The 19759-nt window shown below is 43.2% G+C and overlaps 1 protein-coding gene and 1 long non-coding RNA gene across 2 annotated transcripts in view; one reads left to right on the top strand and one right to left on the bottom strand.

The window, feature by feature from the left end:
- Nucleotides 1-1184: 1184 nt before the first annotated feature.
- Nucleotides 1185-9902, bottom strand: LOC308059675. The gene is made up of 2 exons (XR_013926362.1): nt 3674-9902; nt 1185-2235 (listed from the first exon to the last, which is right to left on the bottom strand). It is a non-coding gene; the product is annotated as an uncharacterized lncRNA (long non-coding RNA).
- A 96-nt stretch (nt 9903-9998) lies between these two features.
- TMEM131 (transmembrane protein 131) overlaps nt 9999-19759 on the top strand; it is a 102374-nt gene continuing 92613 nt past the window's right edge. Inside the window, exon 1 of the mRNA XM_080377362.1 lies at nt 9999-10228. Within this exon, the coding sequence (XP_080233488.1) occupies nt 10075-10228 (154 nt within the window). The 5' untranslated portion in view covers nt 9999-10074. The remainder of the gene's footprint in view (nt 10229-19759) is intronic.

The raw sequence follows: 19759 nt of genomic DNA, 5'->3' as shown, positions 1-19759 counted from the left end.
ATACAAAGTTGCCAGCACTGTTTAAACACCCTCCTTTAAAAATGTAGGTTTGCAAAGACGAAACTGGCGCCCCTGTATTTTGAAGAGCTAAAAATGACACTGGTTTCAAAGATATGAAGCATGAAAAGAAATGAAATGTTAAACTATAAATAAGTCAGTTTTCACTTGTGCTCCAGACACTTGCACAGCTTTCTATATAGGTAGCCACTAGGTTACCAACTTATTTATCAATAACCAAATGTAGGAACACGTTTGAGAATTTCACAGAATGTCATTGTAGCACTAGGGTTTGGGTTTTTTTATTAGGGACAGTAGTTTCAAAAAAATGCTTTATCATCTCTTATAAATTCATAGGTTTTCTATTCAAAGCCTTGGTGTTCCCTCTTCCTGCCTTTCAGTCAGTGTACCCATTTTGTAACTCGGTTTTCTAACTTTAAACAGATGACAAGACTTATGAACCATGCAAGACTCTAACAAAGCTTCACTTACCAATATTCTGAAGTGTTTTCCCTCCCATATTTTAGGAGGGATGTGCAGATAAACCAGAAAGGAGAGTAAATAGCCACGTTTCAAGCAGGATCAAGAGTTTAATACCTGCAAGTTCAGGACATGACCAGCCCTTGTTGGCCTCAGACTCTTGATTATGATACTGAATGATCTTTGCTCTCTATCTGGCATGAGTGCTGCTATGCAACATATTCATCAGCTTTACTGTTAAAATGCAGGTTATCGCAGCAAGTATGTACTTTGGCAGCTAATTTATCTTGGTTTGTCCTTCTTCTTCTTCTTGCACATTTATTTGTTTGTTTCATTTTTCAGTGTGGTGTGGCTTTCTGGATACTTCCAAGACCAGCAGATGTTGCCTAAGGGAGAAGCTGGACTTCCCAGATCCATCTGTCATCGTTATTTGCCCAAATGGTTCTCTGGGGATGTTTCTGTTACTAGTGTTTCCATGAAAGCAGGCTGATGGCTGGCTGCACGATTCCCAGCCAGGAAGTCCCCTTGGCTGCTTTTCATCTAGTCCCTTTCTTCTGACACATCCAGCTTTGGTGGCCTACAAGGAGTCAGGCCTCCTCATGGAAGAGCTATTGAGCTCACTTGAGACACTCACGCCATCACGCTGTGTCAAAGTACAATGAGAAGCAAAGGAATGTTGGCAAGAGAAAATTCTGTGTAAGCTACGATTAAGACATTAACAGAACCATTGTTTATTACTCAATTTTCTACCACAGCAACCAAGATCAGAGGTTTTTTCCTTTATACCCCTATGAAAACCTTATCTGGATCAAGTTGAATCATAATGAGTTTACAGATTTTCTGCAGGACTGCCTCCTAGGTGAGTTTTTCAAGAACTTGCAAATGTACTTTATTCAGCTCAGCTCTCTATGACCACCTCCTCCCCATTCACCACTTAAATCATTTCTGCACAAGTCAGTCTGGATTTTGTGTCTTACTATTTTGTTTTGGAGCTACAAGAAACCCATTTGTCTTTGAAAAGCTTAATTTCATTTCAAAGTAATTTTAAATATGTCCGTTTAGAGATCTCTGCGTTTGACTTTTTTCTTTTGTTTCAATATACTGTAATTTTTACATATTATTTGAACAATCCAAAGGGATTATATACTATAAAATACGAAATTATGTACTGAGTGTTGTTGTCACAGGGATGGTTTGCTTCCACTGTGCAATGACTGGCAATTCGTTCTGTATCCGTGTACGACTGCTGCAGAAGCCATGTAAGAGCTGGCTCCTGCAGCTAACCAAAAGTGTCCATGCAGAGTGGTGCGTGCCGTTGTTTGTGGCCTGAGCTGGCTGAATGTAAGCCAGGCTGGTCTGGATGTCAGGTAGTTGCATTAACTGTAAGTTCAGGGCTGTGTTGATAAGTCCTGCAGAGACAGCAGTTATGGTAAATGATCACGGTGTCACACCGCTGCAGTTTGAGTTTTCATATCAGAGCTGGCCTGCATCCTGGTAGCTCCAAGTGTAAGAGTAGGCAAGCAACTCTCCACACCCATCCATGCAGACATAACTCCTGAGGTTTTCACAAGGTCTTTTAATATTCCAGAGAGGGCATCAGTTCCCAAATGCTCTGTCTTCTCTGGGTTCTCAATTCGCCCCCTTGTTCTTTCTGTTAGATGAAATTCTACCTCCATCCTGATGCATGCCCAGACATCCATACCTTAGTTCAGACAGGCAAGGCTGACAGCTCTTGCGTTGCTGATGGGAGAACAGCACCTGGAAGAAGAGCAACTGGTTCTTACTAAAAACAAACTTCTTCAAGAAAATAGATTACTTATTCAGGAGCCTCAGCTCAGGCCTCCTTGGTCCTCCAACCTATCATAGTTCCTCAACCAAGGCACCACTTCAGTTTTGAATCTTTTTGTACTCTGCTGTATAACAAAAAACTGGGATGTTTCACACTCAGCTATATCTCAGCTTATGCAGACTGGGATTTGGTAGGCACCGGATACAGCTTTGCAGGACAGTAAGACAAGGCCAGGTTAGCTGGGGCTGGTGGAAGGTGTTCCTGCCCATGGCAGAAGGGTTGGAACTAGACGACCTTTAAGGTCCTGCTCAACCCAAACCATTCTGTGATTCTACGATGACATGCTAGCCCAGTTAGGAAGAGCCAGCACCGGTAACTGCAGCCAAATCCTGAAGCATTGGCTGTATCCCATTTGCAGGACTGCTCAGCCCCACGCTGTCACTGAAGCCTCTTGCAGGAGCTATGTTACTCTTGTCCCACTCAGCTGGTGCCACTTCTCTCTTTTTCTGCCCTGACAGATCTAATATCTCCTCTGAAGGGTGAAAGGGAGGAGACAACACTCATGAGCTCTTCAGTTCTACAGACCCCACTCTTTCCCCCAGAGCTTATAGCACAAAAAGGTCAACACAGCACATTTTAAAAGCAGGTGGGGAGGTCACAAATAAACGTGGGGAGGTCACAAATAAACATGGAAGCTGAGGGATTAGACTCTTGAGGAATCGTACTAGTACAGCCTATAGACCTTGGAGCTAACCCTCACCCGTAAGCATCTCTGTATTGCTTCTTGGGAACCTTTATTTCCCAATGTGAGTGATGAGATAATAAGCACTTGAAGACATGTTAAAGTGATGTCAATCAGTTCAAAGTAATAAAATACCAGGGAAGGTCTTTCTAAACCTACAAAGCTGCACCGTGAGAGTATACCCTAGTGTTTGGTCTCATCATTTTTTTTTCTTTTTTCCTATTTTAACATGCAGAACCGAAAGAGATGCTTGCCCACGGCAGCAAAGGGGAAGTTGGACAACAGTGAAAAGCCATAATTTATAAAATACAACCCAGAAACAGAAATGAAAGAGACAGCGGAAGACCAAAAAAAGAAGTGCACACCCAAGAGCCTGTACCCAGAATGCCAGTACTAATGATAACATAGGCTACCTGAAAGGACAGGAAAATCCAGACATCCACCTACTCATTCTTCATATCATGTAACATATGACTCAGTTAAGATGGAGAAAATATCTAGAGCTGTCTGAAGAGCAAAGAGAGGCAGCTAATCATCAAATTATTCTAGCTCTTCCAGAAGAGAGATTTTAAAAAGATGGAGAAGACACACCACAAGCATATAAAGCAGGAAGAAGCAGATGGAGGTGCTTTCAAATTTTAAGGCATTTAATCAAATTCTGCCACCAGCATTTCATCCTGCCTCATCCTGCAAGTTGATCTCCATGCACAGATGTCTCTGACTTTGGTGTCCTTTGAGGATCGGTCCCAGGCAGCAACCGGAATCCACAGCGCCTGATGTGTGCCCTCTTTGCATGCTTCATCTGTTGCTCTGTTCAGCTTGTAAACTGAGATCAACAGCATCTCACAGAAATGCCCTCCTATGCCACAGGGATATCTGGGTTCCATATGCATTGGCAGGTAACCTGGGACTGAATAAACTCTGGCCCAGAATTTCAGGTGGAGGTGTCTGTGGCTGGGCTTCTGAATCTGCATGGAGACAACTGGATTAATGATCAAGTGTGCTGATCATTTTCCAATTGCCATGAAAATCACTCGTACTTCACCAGTCTGAGCATTAACTAATATCTTCTCACCCAGGCACAATACCCATGATGCCCATCATTGCAATATCGTTGGATGCGCTCATCAGAAAAGATACACATAGATGAGTATACCACCATTTTTGTGGAGTCCCATTTAACTGAAAGAACAGATTTACAATGAAGTTTCAACACTCAAAAAAGCTTTAGGAACTTAAGAATGTAGTCTGTGTATCTTTGGGCTAAACAACATATTTGGTTACTCAGCACTCTGTTCAGGCCCATTCATTTAGTATTTCTTCCTCTTTTCTCTGCTTTCTAATGCATCAGTGGATTGCTTCTGCAGTTAAGGGTGCTTTTGCATTAGATGCCTCCTCTTCCAGCAGAAAATTTGACATACAGAATTTACAACACAATGAGCAGCTATCTAGCATGATATGTGGGTACCACACTATGATAGTGTGTCAGCAGTCATGGTTTTCTACCAGACTGTCATTGAGAGGAGTTCTGCATTATAAAATTCTAGCATTGCTGAATCAGTGTGGAGTACGGGGGGAATAAATATCACACACTTTGCTGTCACACCAAAATACCTATCGGCTACACCAGAAATTGTGCCAGGTCGCCAAACAATGAGGCAGCAAAAGTACTGTACTGGTAGCAAAAAGGGGCTGTATTGCTGCATCCTTAGGGAACAAATCTGTAAAGTCTGGAGCGTACTAGCAAGGTATCTAAAAAAGACATGCTCCGACTGACAATATACTTTTATGCACAGAGCTAACCTGGTGTTGAAGTCTTTTGCTATGTTGGACTTTGTGGCAGGATCGAGCGCTTTGTGCTGTATCTCCCAAGTCTGCTATGTCCCAGCGTGTAGCACCACATGGGCACAGGGCACGAGGACACTGATAATGCATTAGGTCAAGTAACAGTCTGTCACCCAACACACAGTCTGCCACTATGCTATAGCTGCACATCCGTGTCTAGCCAGCCTCTAGGTGCCTTCACCTTTTATAGATCAAACCTATATGCCAGACACATCTAATTAGGTCATTCCAGATCAGACCAGCCCACTCTGTCTGGTGCCAGGATCACGGCAGCAGGGAGGGGCTAAGATACAGCGATTGCATGACATTGATGTAGCAGTAGGGAAACACGAAGGGGTGGTCAAATGAATGAAGCTAATGTTTATTGCATGCAACTTTCTGGGATGTAACCACAGCAACAGTTCACATTGTAGTTCACAGTAGTGACACTACAGCTAGCACTATTGACAGTAAAATACTGCATCATTTCTTTTATTAGAGGAAACTGGTAAACCAAAACCATACAGCGTGTCATGTTTTTTATCATGGCAAAGGTGAAAGCAGGCTCTTATTGGGCAAGTGTGTATCATGATGAGCCCATCAGAAGGTGATCATCCCTTTCTCTCAGAAAGTAATGTGTGGATCATTACATTTAATTCATAAAATGTAAAAATCTTAAAGAAATGAAGGATATTTTTTCTCAATGGGTTAACAAAAATTTTATGACAAATCTTGGATTTTAATTTAGGTGAATGATCATATGAATGATTAAGTGAACAGAACATAGAAGTAAAACAAATAATAAAAAAGCAAATTTACCACTGTTTGTCTTGAAAATAGTCATTAATTAAAAAGTAACAAGGGTTCACTGAAAATAAATCTTGTAGACAATCTTGAATATTAAAACCCCAATATATCATATCTACTCTATTTTATTCATGCACAAGTTTTGTAATGCCGCAAATAAAATGTTGGAAACTAAGCCCCCCAGTGACTTGAAGATGGCATGGACAATGAAGCAGTGGAGGGAAGCCCCAAGCCACTTGTCCTCACTGCAGGGTTGTCTTCAGCACACAGGTCCAGCCCAGCACCAGAGCTGCAAATTATTGGCAAGTAAAAGACAAATCACAGATCCACAGGAAGGTAAACCCAGTTTTAGGGTGCTCAAAGATGTAGCCAAGTGATGCAAAGCACTGAAGTGATGCAAACTCATTTTGGCAGCTCAAGCTTATTGAAACATTTCTGAAAGCACAACTTTTCCCTAGCAGACTTGGTGCTGGTATGTGCACCGTTTCTGTGCAATCCATCATAATGTCAAGGCAAATGAGGCAATTTAAGGAACAGCAGCAAGAATTATCTGAAAGAGTGGTTTTATAGAGAAAGGTTAAAAGAGCTTAATACATCTAGTTTCGTTAAAGCAGAGGTAGATGGAGGCATGTCTCCAGCCAGCAAATGCTTAAGTAATGCAAACCTTAGGGATGGGGAGGAAATACTTGGGCTTATACATATGGGAACAAGTAGGAGCAAAAGAAAAGAAGGTGGGGAAATACTGAGTTTCAGAAAATCTTGTTGGCAGTGAAGAGCAGAGTTTGTGCAGATTTTTTAGAAGAAGTGGTGGGAGTTCTTTGTTATTTAAAAAATAATTTGAAAAATACTAATAAACAAGCTACCAGGACTAATTCTATACTAGCAGGAAAGCTGATTGGATGACCCAACAGCCTCCTCCCTCCCCATTTCTTTCTTTGCTTGGTTTATTTTCAACGAATTGACCATGTACAACAGCTAGTAAAAGCAAAGAGAAAGTAATGTGGGCACATTCATGACAGAAATCTCAATGCCAGTTTAAGAGACTCTATTTCCCACTGTGGGTTCCTGTCCTCCCAGCAGAGCCCGAGAAAGGGACCCCACGAACATCTCTCATTAATTCAAGTGCAACATCACCTGGTTTTGATCAGTGTCCTGCAGAAGAGGTAACCCCCTGCAGGAGAGAGAAGGCAGTTCTAACATTTTATTACTGCTTTTGAAGCCTGTCAGGCAGATAACCTCTAACGAGTACCAGCAGTTGAAGACATTACGGCTTCTGACTAACATTCTGCTACTCTCCCAGTTCCTGCCTCCATAGCAAAGGTGGCAGGACAGAAATCACACATCTGTATTCTAGCAGTTCTGGGTTCTTGCCCAGAAAGACAGTACAAACTATCAACAAAGGTAACTTCCGTGACAGTTAGATGCTGAAACATGGGTGTGCTTAGGAGAAATACTTTAAACTACCGTAGCTCAGTAAATGTCAGTCTTTAGTACACACCTTTCCACTGAAGGCAGACTGACCATACCTCTTCTGGTGTTAGTTACTCCCTTTTGGCAATCATGCTAAAAGTTGATTGCCAAAGCTGACAATGGTCATAGAAATTCAGAGTATGGCTCCCCATTTCAAAGTCTTTCTGATGCATTCTCCAGTAGAACAAGGCATTTCTTCATCTGAAAAGTCAGCTGTTGAACTTTATTGTCTAAGTATTCATGCAATTTCTGTTTACTGAAAAGTACATTTCTGTAAGAACTGTATTCTATGTCTCATGATTGCTTATTACAAAAAAGGGTTTTCTAGTATATAAATTGTTTTTTAAAAAACCTGTTCAATACTCAAGTAGTACTGCAATATCCAAATGTTAATATTTATATGCACTGCATGCGTAAAACAAGCAACTTGAAGGGCCTCAAACATGTACGTAATAATATAACCCAGATTAAATCAGAAATAAATTAATGGAATTATTAATCATTTACAGACATTGAACCATATTGTATTGTTTTTTCCTGCACAGAAAACAGTGGGAGTTCTGGACAGAGATGAAAGGGAGAACATGTACTGTGAGCTATTTGTTTTCTACACATCTAATAATATCTTTTGGAAAAGACATTCTGTATATAGAACAATTAAAAACTCCCCATATTTTAATGCTGTAAGGTTTAAGATTCGTACACACCATAATGGTAGGACTCACAGTTGTTCTCTCATTTATACCATGGCCTTTTAAACTTTTTATTTATTTATTTATTTATTTAATAGCACAGTTGGCATTTCCATTTTTACTCCAAGGCAGATTTTGCCATCCTTACATCTTAGTTTCATTAGAGCTCCCATTCATTTTAGTGGGTAAGATGCTCTACAGCATGAATTACAGCAAGAAAATCTGGCTGCTCAGTTGTGTATTACTGGATTTGAAATAGGAGAAACAGAAAATAGCTGACTACTTTTTCCAAAAAAAGTAACACATGTACAGCAGAAGCCTAGTTAAGAAGGTAAAATCAAAATAATACAGGGTCCACTGTAATTAAGAAGCAGCACTAACTGTTGTTTTGTCTTTCTGAGTTCTTAGATTTGATTGTGCTCTTTGATGTGCGTACCTATCCCCCACAGAAATCAACATGTGGGCTTGCGCTCACAGAGGTGATCGGGCTTTGCATTTACTGTGGCTTGGGTTGTTCTGAGAACTGTGAACAGAGACCCATGCTCCTAAGTCACTGATTCATGTACATCCTTTTTCAATACAGTAGTCAAAAGGTTATGCAATTTGAAAGATTAGTAATTACACAGAAGCCTTCAACTTGATTCCTCACATGTCTTCTGGAAATCATCACTGTTGCCAGGAAAGGCTTTGACCCAATGTTTCCAACTCCATTTCTCCCTTGAAAATAAATCTAGTTGATGCTGCAGCCATAGCTCAACAACAGTACCCAGAATTTTGAAGTGTCTTGGGGGTGTTCTGACACAAAGAACAGTGTATGTTGTGATTGGGTAAGAGTCATAATATCATTACTATTTTTAGTTAGGCTGTGTGTTAGTCAGTACCTTACAGACTTTGGATTTATAACACTATCCAAATCTATTACACTGTTGCAACAGCTGAAATCCAACCACGTGTTCAAGCACTTCAAACCCAACGTGGTATGTTGCTCACGTAGGGAAATGAATGATTAAGGGACAGAGCATGGGTGCATACAGCTTTTTAGTCTAGAAAGCTAACCCAGTCCATCAGTGCACAGAGACCATTTGTACCACACTCTTCCCTCTGCTGCTTTATTTAAGACAACTTCGGCAAGCTAGGGCTGCGCTGCGGTTCACCCTCTTTATCAGCTGCCTTGCCAGGCTGCAGGCCTGCTATCTCAGGGCCTTTCAGCACTGATGACACGTACTCATTTGCCAGCACAACACTATGTCCACCTGACTACCAGCCTCATACTACCAACATGCCTTCTCCCCACCACGAAATCACTTCACGTGTTTCGCAAAGGCCCTAAGGCCACCCGTGTCACGGAAACGGAGAGTGACAGGTACAGAGAGAGATCTTTCCTCAACCGCGGCGGACGCGTGGTATCACGCCCTCGCTCCAGCACAGGGCCTCACATTACGCCTCAGGCGTGCAATACCTCCCCGTCCTCTGCTTTATTGCTGCCGAGGGTGCTAAGCGGCCGGGCCGGGCAGCGGGGGGCGGGCTCCCTCACTGGCAGGGCTACTGGCCTCCCCGCCCCACAACATCCTGGGCCTCCAGCAGGGCGGGAAGCCAAGGCATGGGAAAAGGACGCAAACATCGGAAAGAAACGTCCCCGCCCGGAGCCCGCCGCGTAGCGCCAACCCGGCGCTCCGCAGGGAACAGCCCTCCCTCCGCCGCGGTCCTGCGCGCAGCCGCCCTCCCTCCGCCATCTTGAGTGTGGGCAGAAGCACCGGCGCCCTCCGTAGGGAAACAGTAACACCGGCAACCCAACTCTTTGAGAGACGAGGAGAGCACCGAAGAGGCGGGATGACCCCACGACGAACAGTCAGCACCTACAGAAAACCTAGAATATCAGTTAAAAAAAAATAAATAATAAAACAAACCAAAACGAGCCACTTCCCAAACCCTCTGCCTCAGACAGGGGCAAGAGGCGTCTTGCCCACACTTAAAATGGCAGCCGCTTCCGCCCTGGCCCGGTAACCCCGCCCCCGCAGGCAGGGCGCGGCGCGGGGCGGGGCGGCACCCCAGGTACACGCCTCGGTGCGTGCGCGCGCGCGGCGCCGGCCCACACCCCCCCTCCCCCGCCCGCTGGTGACACACGCGTCAGGAGACGCAGCGCGCTGCGGGGTGCCCGCCTCCCCCGGCCCGGCCCCGCCCCGCCCCTTCCCCCGCCCCTCCCCGAGGTCCTCCGCGCGCGCGCCGCGGCCCGGCCGGAGACACGGCGGACCCGCACCGGCTGCGGCAGCGCGATGACGGCGCGGCGGGAGGCGGCGGCGCCCGGCTGCCCCGGCTGCCCCGGCTGCCCGTTCACTCGCGCCGGCAGCTGGGCAGCCGCCTGGCGGGGCGCGGCGCTGCGCCTGGCGCTGGCAGTGCTCCTCCACACGGCCCGGGCCGAGAAGGAAGGTGAGACCCAGGTTTCCCGTCCCTTCGTCTCCTTCACCCCCTCCGGCGGTGGCTGCGGGGCTGTTGGCGGTGGCGGCAGTGGCGGCGGGGGGGGGGGGGGGGGTGCCGCGGACGCGGCGGGTGTGTGCGGGCGGGCGGGCGGTGAGGCGCCCGGCCTCGTCGCCCCTTCCCTCTCGGCGGGGCCGCCGGGTCCCGCTGCCCGCCGTACGGCTGCCGCGGGGGAGCCGCGGGCGCTGCCCCCCATCGCCCCTCTGCCGGCGTGTGTGTGTGTGCGGTGGCGGGGGGCAGCCGCCGGCCTGCGGGCGAACTTGGTGGGGCCTCTCCTCCCTGACAGCGGCGGGGATGGACCGGGGCTGCCCTTTAAAAAGGAGAGAGGGGAAGGCGGTGGGGGAGCGTTCTGGCGTGGAGCTGGTTTCCCGGCGGCAGGCTTCCAGCGGGGGAGCGAGCCAAGCCAAACAGCCGGGCAGACCTGCCTGGGGACGGGCAGCGCGGCGCGCCGGGCTGTGACAGCGAGACCCCCGGCCGCCCCCAACCTCTGACAGGTGCCGGACGCCTTCCGAGGCCCACGGTCTCTTCTCCAAACTTAAACAAAGTCAAACGGGGGAGTTTTTAACTTGTAGCGTCTTTGATTTTTGGCACGTTGTCTTTTCATTGTGGTTTAACAAGGAAAAAAAAAAAGCCCCGAGCGAAACACCTCAGCGTATTCTGTAGTATTGCTGAGAACGGCTTTCAAGCATTTCCAGGGTGCAGACTCGTGGTCTGCTTAAAAGCGTGTTTGTGTGGCGGTGTTAACAGGCAGCAGATAAATGTAATGTGGTACAGAAGTAGGTGAAACGGATTTACTTCGGCTGACATGAGAATTTACCTTTCAAGCAAGTTGCTGTACTGGAAGGAGATTGAAATGTGTCAGGCCAGATAGGTCCAAGAGGATGAAACAGTGAGAATAATAATAATAAAAAAAAAGAGTAAGAAGGGTGTGGAATAGTTTAGTGAGGAGGCTGCAGTTCTGTCTCTAGACCAGACTTGAGGGAAGAAATGCATGCTAGTAATGCAGGTATCAGAATAAATTTAGATATGCCTTTAATTTTCTAATGAAGGGCTCAATTTGTGTAATTTCCAAATAACTTGTTTTTACAAATAAGGTGATGTTGATATTAAGGTGATTAAAAAAAACCCACAGTTTTGTGTCGCAGCGTACTCTTGCTCACTTGGCTTTTTCTTCAGGGAATTTAACATTTAGAAAGCATCGTGAAGAAAGATACATATTTAAAGTCTGACAGTTCAGCTTGTAGTGTCTTGAGGTAGTAGAAGAGTTCCAATGCTTCAGAAATACCTTATTTTTAACTCTGATTTTGGTTGCATTCCTTTAAAGGTGATAGCTTTTATGAGTTGATAAGCTCCATCAGTGATGTTATAAAGGGATGGGTATGATGGAGTTGATTCGTGCCCTGAAAGTTGTGACAGCTGGGGCCATGGTTTGGCTTTGTTCATTTGGGAAGGAGGTATTGGGTTTTTTTCTGTGGACTTCCTTGGCATTCCTAGATAAACAAAGGCAGGTTTTAGATTCAGTGTTTGAACGGATGTGATTGAAGTCCTTCAAGAAAATGGAATAGTTTGTACTGATACCATTTCCTTCTATTGATATAGTCTATTACTTAAAACCTATCCCAGCAACATTTCTGTCATTTTCAAAGAGTGAACTTGATTCTCATACAGAATACAGATTTTTTTTCTGTCTTTTCTGATTTCTGACACTCATTTTTCTTCCCAAGTTTCCTGCTACTTGATAGTAGTCTGAGTGGTACATTTAAGCTCATTAATAAATCTTGGTTTAGTGTTTTGGCTTTTTGGTGTTCTGCGGTTGCTGTTGCTGGGTTTTTTAAATTCATGTTTTATCGTCGTCTTAGAAGAGTTCTAGATGATCTGCATTTGTGGTTCACATGTTGGAAAGTGTTGTCTTGGAGTCTTCCTTTTTCTGGGTGCAATGCCTCTCTATACCCTGCATAAAAGAACAATGGAGTTTTAAAGCAAGACAAAGTTGAAAGTGACTTGGGAGATCCAGTCCCACTGATCTGAAACAACAATCTGAGTGCCAGTCTGCAAGGGACAGTAACTGAGTATAGAAGAGCAAGGACCAGCTTCGACAGTGGGCCTTTCAACCAAGGTCTAAATGAAAACCGAGATCAAAATGAAACAGTACTTCATAAGAAAGGAGGGGATAGTGTTTCAGGCTCTGTCCTTCAGCGCCTTAGCCTCTACCAGGTTATGTCAAGTTAAACATAGTAAGACACAGTTCAGAAAAAATAATCTGGAAGTAAGGAAATAGCTAGGAATAGCCTTTCCATCTCCCAAATGTGGACATATGTGTTTCATTACAGCTGCAGGAAGGAAGCTATGGAGAGGGATTAGAATTGAGGTTGTGCATTCTTTTTCCTGTACTATTTCTACAGCGATGGGTCAAAGGTGACTGTAGTGCAGCATATATTCCTGAGAAATTGCTGGATGCAGAAAAAAATTGATAGCAGGTGCTCAGGTGAGCGATGGGAGTGAGAGAAGAATAGAACAGAGTATCGCAAAAGAAAGTAAAAAATTGAAGGTGGAGGACACTACTTTCCTCTTCCCTTGCATGTACATGAGGAGAAACTGGGGGAAAGATGGAACTGATGCACAAAAGAGTGTGCTGGCTTCATGCTTCTACAGAGAAGGAGCAGTAAGGAGTTCTTTATGGAGCTGTCATGAGCAGGAAGATTATTGATGCTGCAGTATTCCAGATTGACATGACTGCTTCTAGTCCCCAAACTTAGTTAAAGAGTTTGAGGGTAAAATTGTAAGCTAAACAGCTTTGCTGCCATTTGTCTAACAGCAAAAAGGAAAACTGAAATCCTTTGTGTATACAAGTTGTAAATCAAGCTCCTGGGGAACAGTGATATTGCTGTATACTTTCTCTGTGCTAGAGAAGTAAAACTTGTGGAAACTATCTGGTATGTGAACAAATATGAAAGTAGATAAAACTGCATGTGGACCAGCCAAAAACCCTTCTATTTCAAACATCAATTTCAGACTAAACACTGATGTGTGACTTTTTTGGGGGTTGGGTTTGGTTTGGTTTTTCATGTTGTTTCATTTGTTTTGTTTTGTCTAGCTGGGTCCTCATTGCCCATGTGTTGCTGAAGAATGAGTAAGACTGAGAAGGTTGTAAAATTTTTTGTTTGTTTCTTTCACTTAGGATGTGAACCCATGGCAAAAGAATAACATGGCAGGAAAAAAAATTCTGCATCCTTGCCATTTAGGAGGGGCAAGAATAAATTAAGAGTTTCTTTTGCAAATGCGTATGATTTTCAGGCTTTTTGTAGGCTCATCCTTTCCTAGCGTAATTATGTTCTGTGTTGCCACGTGGATTGAGGACTTTCAGTTTATATTTGAGTGTTTTTGTTTTGGTTTGGTTTTTATTTGCTTTGGGGTTTGTTTTTATTTTTTAGTTGTTGGGGCTTTTGGGAGAGGGCACAACAGCCATCTGGGTTTCAGTTGAAGGAAGCCATAGTAATGCCGTGATCGCAGTGGTCAACGAAATGTTTTGAAGACAAATGTCCAACATCACTATGCTTTTTTACATGAGAACTGGTTTTTGTTTCTTCCTTTATTTATATTCATTTATGTTTATTTTTATTTTAAAAATCTTTATTTCTTACAACAGTGATTTATTTTTTTTTTTAGTAACTTTTTATTTGGCCAGCTGGCTGAGAGCCTGCACTTCTGATAGTGCTTTTGCCTACCCACATGCTCACAAGATTGGTGCAATTAGAACAGGGTTGATGTTTCAGCTAGGTTTATTCCCCAACTATAACTTCTGAAGTTGTATCTTAGTGCTGGATCTGGGAAAAATTTCTATTTAAACATCTAAAATCTGAGGTCGTGGAAAACTTGAAGGGAGATGGTGTCATTAGAACAGTGCGCTGGGATGCTGGAGTCCTGGTTCCATTTTTATAATTTTGTCTAATTTTAGGCAAGTAGCTTTTCCTTTTTGCTTTATAACATTATCTAAAATGGCAATCGAGGATACTCTATATGAATGTTGGAAGTAAACTAATGTTGGAAGGTGATGTGTGAGAAAGCTTATATGTTTAAAATAATGTGATAAAACCCCCTCTTCACATATACTGCCTGTTTGTCATATCCTGCTGTCAGAACTAATATATAGCATGCTACTGTTTATTTTAATGCTAATGTTTTGACCCTGACATAAATCAAAATGTGATCCAGAAAGTATGACCTCAAACTGAAAACACTCTAGCAGCTGAAGCAGCACATCAGAATCATGAACGGTGTGAGGAAAAAACAGTGAATAAAAATTGACTGTGCTATCTCACTGAAACTGAAGTATGGGAGAGCTGATGAGGTTTGCACTATGTCTTTGTTTTCATGAATGATAAGTATTAACCATGTGTCTCATGCTTGTCTGCAAAATCTTTGGGCTAAATTAAATATAACAAAACATTGCAATGGACAGGAACTGGAGACCCCATGTTCTTCACGACTTTCTGTGTAATCACAAAATGGTTGCTATTCCCTCCTCTGCATCCCTTTCTCCCTCACCAGTGCCCAGTTACATGGCATGTGTGAGGCACGCTGAGGTACTCTCACCTGCAGAGGTCAGTTGAAGGATAGCATGCTGCAGTTCAGGGCCTTGGATTGTAAACTCTTGAGGGAACTTGCTATGTATTTGTATAGTGCCTAACATGATGAAGCCCCTCCGAAGTTTGCAGAAGTCTGGAGGTGCTGCTTTATTTAAAGCTTTCAGCTGTGATTTTTGGGATCGTTGTGGTTTAACCCCAGCCAGCAATGGTACCACACAGCCACTCGCTCACTGCCCCTACCTTGGTGGGATGGGGAGGAGTATCAGAAAAAGTTAAAACCTGTGGGTTGAGGTAGGAACAGTGTAATAATTGAAATAAAGTAAAAATAATAATAGCAACAATAATAATTGTAATGAAGAGGAGAGGGAAAGAGGGGAATAAAGTCCAAGAGGGCAAAAAACCCTCCAACAACCCAAAAACCCAGGTGATGCACAACACAGTTGCTCGCCACCCACTGACCGAGGCCCAGCCAGTCCCCGAGCAGTGACCAGCAGGCCCCAGCCAACTCGCCTCAGTTTATATACTGAGTGTGATGTTCTGTGGCATGGAATATCCCTTTGGCTCATTCAGGTTAGCTGTCCCAGCTGTGTCCCCTCCCAGCTTCTTGTGCCCCTCCTCCCTGCAGACCATGGGAAACTTGAAAAGTCCTTGATTTAGAGTGAGCATTACTTAGTGACAACTAAAACATCAGTGTGTTATCAACATTACTCTCATACTAAATCCAAAACACAGCGCTGTACCAGCTACTGAGAAGAAAATTAACTCTATCCCAGCCAAAACCAGGACAGGAATTGATTGCCAGTATTGCAACATGGGTTACTTTGAGTCATTTGGATACATTTCTGCATGTTAAAATTTTAGGTGTTTGCAGTAAAGCTTGGACGTTTGCTGTGTGTCCCTTTATTTCAAAACCTACCCGGTTTTGCTGTGCTTAAAATGAGACATGTTATGATTCCATAGTGTGATTTACTAAGTTTGTAAGTATAAAGAATCTTTCAAACTGTAAATTTAGTAAATCACCTGGGAGTCTAACAGTGAATGGTGGATGTTGTGGTTCATGCATAACCAGCAGCGTAGGTTCTGTGACTGAAGTGCAGGCTAGAACCAGTTTGGTTTGTTCCTGTGTATGTGGGTTTGGCAAGAATAAAAGTCAATAAAGATCCATTTTATTTCTCTTGCTAGTAACTGCTATCCAATGTGGTGCTTCTGACTTTGTCAGTCTACAGCATGAACTCACCTGGATGTAACAGGAGCTGTGAGAAGGTGTCTTTTTTTTTTTTTTTTTTTCCTTCCTCCCCCCCACTCCCCCTTTCTAAAAGACAGCATTTGAAATAAATCTGCACTCTTCATGGTAGTAAGTGGGGGTGCTCGGATCCAGGCTGGGTAACACCTTGAGCAGCCTGCTCTGACTGGCTCCCGCTCTGAGCTGGCGGCTAGGCTGGAGGCCTCTGGGATCGCTTCCAGCTTGCGTTATCCTGTACTTCCAAAAGGTGAGCGCACCGGGTGCTTATTACAGAAGCAACTGATTCAGTCCATTTGCTTGTGGTAGTTGCCAAATTTGAGCTTAAACTACAGTTATTTTAAAAATCCTTTCTGTTTTTTTCTAAAAAATTGTGTTAGTATTTCAGCATTTTTGATTATTAATACCAAGACGGAGGATGCAGAATTTCTTCTTGCATAGGAATAATATCAGTGCATTGCTGGAATAGCCTTTATTTTTGTGATTTACTTGTTTGGCATTAGTAACCTAGCTTGTTAATTTGGAAGTAGGAACATAGTTCAACTTAGTTTGCCTGTTGTCACTCATTTTTCTTATATGGAGGAATTGTTAACAGTCAAGATAACAAGGCAGTAATTCTGCTCGCCACCAGCTTCCCTTTTTCAGTTTCCTAAAGCTTGTAAATTGAAAATGTAGGTGCCTAATTTAGGAAATCAAAGGAACCAATGACCATGAGAGTTAAAGGGGAGTTATTTATCTTTCTAGTCATAAATACAGGCAAAGAATAATTCTGTGCCAGATATGGGTTTGTTAGAAGCAGCTGGTAAAATTTTAACATGTGATGCAGGAATGTTGGGTATTTCTGTTTTCTGAACTGTTTACACAGAATAATTAGTGATTTACTGACTGTAGTGAGGATGTGATGCAGCATCTGCATTTAATGCTTTTAAAATCTGTTTTTAACATTTTCTGGTAAGCAGGCTTGGATAACTTGTGCTCTGGAATATTAAAGGGACTAAACCAGGACTGTGCGCATTTGCGTTCTCTTTTTTAAAAACCTTGGATGTAATGGCGAAATAGCAAAGAGCTGAAGGATTGCAATGTAATTCCACTCTCTGGAAAGGAAAAAAAATAGTTTTACAGTACTTTGAGATTTCCCTGCTACACTTCCCAGATCTATCTTCTCACTGAGACTATCATAGAGGCATTTTTAATACCTCTCCTACTGCCTGGCATACACAGCAGTAGAGAACCATCTGAGAATTACTGGAGTTTTACTGGAGTTTTTGAACTGGTTTTAAGGATACCAAATTACCAAATAAATTGTAATGGAAGGAGGTGTACAGGAAATGAAACTATGTACCTAACAGCTCCTTCTGTCTACCTACTGTATAAAGTTACAAAATGTTATTTAATAGAACTGTTTAGCTGACTCAGTACAACATGCTTAGGTTTCTAAATTTACTTGGTCAGTTTATGCATTGACTAATCTTCATAAAGCAATCTGTTTTAATGATGACAAGGCTTATCTGAGGTTTTTTTCAGTTGAACATAGATCTATGTTGGACTGTAAAGATCTGGTATAATAGAATGTGCACATTAAGTTAACATTAAGACTTTTAAAAGTTACTTAAACTTAAAAAAATCCCAAGCAACCCTTGGTTATAGGTGGTTTTTTTGAAGTTATTTAAGTCAGGACATACAGCTAGTAGTGGTGTTGAACAGATTAAATCACCATTTGAGGGAGTGATGATAGCATAGGAGACAAAGTTGTAGACGGGCATGGTACTGGTTTAAGTAATTTGAAACACTAAACCTCTTAAGTACCCACTGTTCACCAACTTGACATTTTAGATCCATAGATCTGAAGTAAAATGGGATCCTTGTAGAAGAGGGTGGTAGTGGGAAAAAAAAAAGACTGAGAATCTGTCAAAGAGGAGGTTTCTAAAGAGGGAATTTTAGCTTTTGAAAACGGAAAGCTTTCTCATTTTCTTATAGGTACTCTGTTGGAAACATCTCAAAGTAGTTTCCTCAGTGTGAAATTGGATGGCTTCAGCATAACTTGGTATGACTGGCTTATGAATGTTCTTTATTTTTGTGATAAGGTGCAGATAAGGTCCAGATAATGCCTGGCTTAGATTGAGAATGGTAGAAGATACTGATAGTGAGATAGAGTATGAGAAACATGACATCTGCTTCCACTGGGGGATTTTTGGGTCCCCCATATGAGTTGTTGATATAGTATGTTAAGTGAATTTAAAACCTGGTTATCTGAAGCTTGTAAATAAATATGAGATCATCTAGCAATACAGAAAAGTTCTTAATGAATCAGTTATTTGCACCGGAATACTGTACAAATATTGGTGGGTGGAATTTGTAGATAATGATAAAAACTATCCAGGCAACTAGATAAACTCTAGGGTGTTTGGGTTTGGTTTATTCCCAGCAGTGGGTTCATACTGTACTTTGGAGGGTGGTTACAAGGGGTTCTTCCTGGCTCTATTCTGGGACCTGTCCTGCTTAGTATCTTTGTTGTATCATATCTGGGGAGCAGTTGCTATGCTCAAGGGCAGGGCTGTGTTTCAGAGTTCTAAACAGGACAGAGCAATGAACTGACAGGACCTCCATGAAATGTAAAAAAGGACAAAGAGAAAGCCCTTCATATGGTACAGAAGAAATACTTGCAGGGGATATAAGTTGGAAATGCTATAAATGAGTCTGCAATGTGCCTTGGCAGCATACAGGAGTGTAGCCATGAGACTGAACAAAGTGATTATTCCTGTTTACTCAGCACTTAGTAGACCACACCTAAACCACGGCATCCAGTTCTGCTGTCCCACTGGAAGGCTGCAAAGATGGTCGGTGGATGCATGACCTAATGAAAAGAGGCTAAGGAACCCAAAGCTGTGTGGAGATGAGGCTTTGGAGGGACCTCGTGGCAGCCTGCTGGTATCAAAGTAGATTTTATGAAGGAAATTGAACCAGACTCCTCACGGAGATGCATGGCAGGAGCCTGAGAGACAATTATCATAATATTAAACAGGGAAAGTTTGTTTTGGTCTGTGACGATCTAAGTAAGAAAGGCACTCGGACTCTGTGAAATATCATTGAAAGTGCTATTTATTAGAGCTAACATTACAAAGAGAATAATATAGATGATCTTGCATCTTGAGTTGCGCAGCATCAAAAAGGCCTCCTGTCCTTGTGCAGCATACTGTGCAGACCCCGTGCATAGAAAGGGTTACCCCATGTTGGTCCTTCAACCTATTTTGGATTTCCTTGCAAGAAAGCAACTCTATTCCTAAGTTCTATTGTCAAGCAGAAAGGATGCTTGGATGAGAACTTCTGGCTGGCTTTTAGATAAAAGCAAGGCCACCCAGGTGGCATAATTGCCGGTACCAAGTGGAGCTGCCCTGCAGGCTCCTCTGTTAGAGTGAGCTGGCTGAGCTCATCCTGCAGCCCAGTACAGGCCTGAAAGCCAGCCTGTACATGCAGCACAGCAGAGACACGGGTCTACTCAGGTTAGCTCTTGCATAGATCACTGACTCCTCAAAGGATTACGGTCTTTCGGTCAGGATTGCTACAATATTCTAGCTGGAGATAATGAGACCATATTTCACCGTGGGGACAGTCAGGGACTGAAGCAGATTCTCTAGAGGGGTTGTGAAATCTCTTGAC

This window comes from Falco punctatus, assembly GCF_963210335.1.
Source record: "Falco punctatus genome assembly, chromosome: 2".
Classification (NCBI taxonomy): Eukaryota; Metazoa; Chordata; class Aves; order Falconiformes; family Falconidae; genus Falco; species Falco punctatus.
The sequence above is the reverse complement of the archived record's forward strand: the minus strand, read 5'-3'. Positions and strand labels throughout refer to the sequence as shown.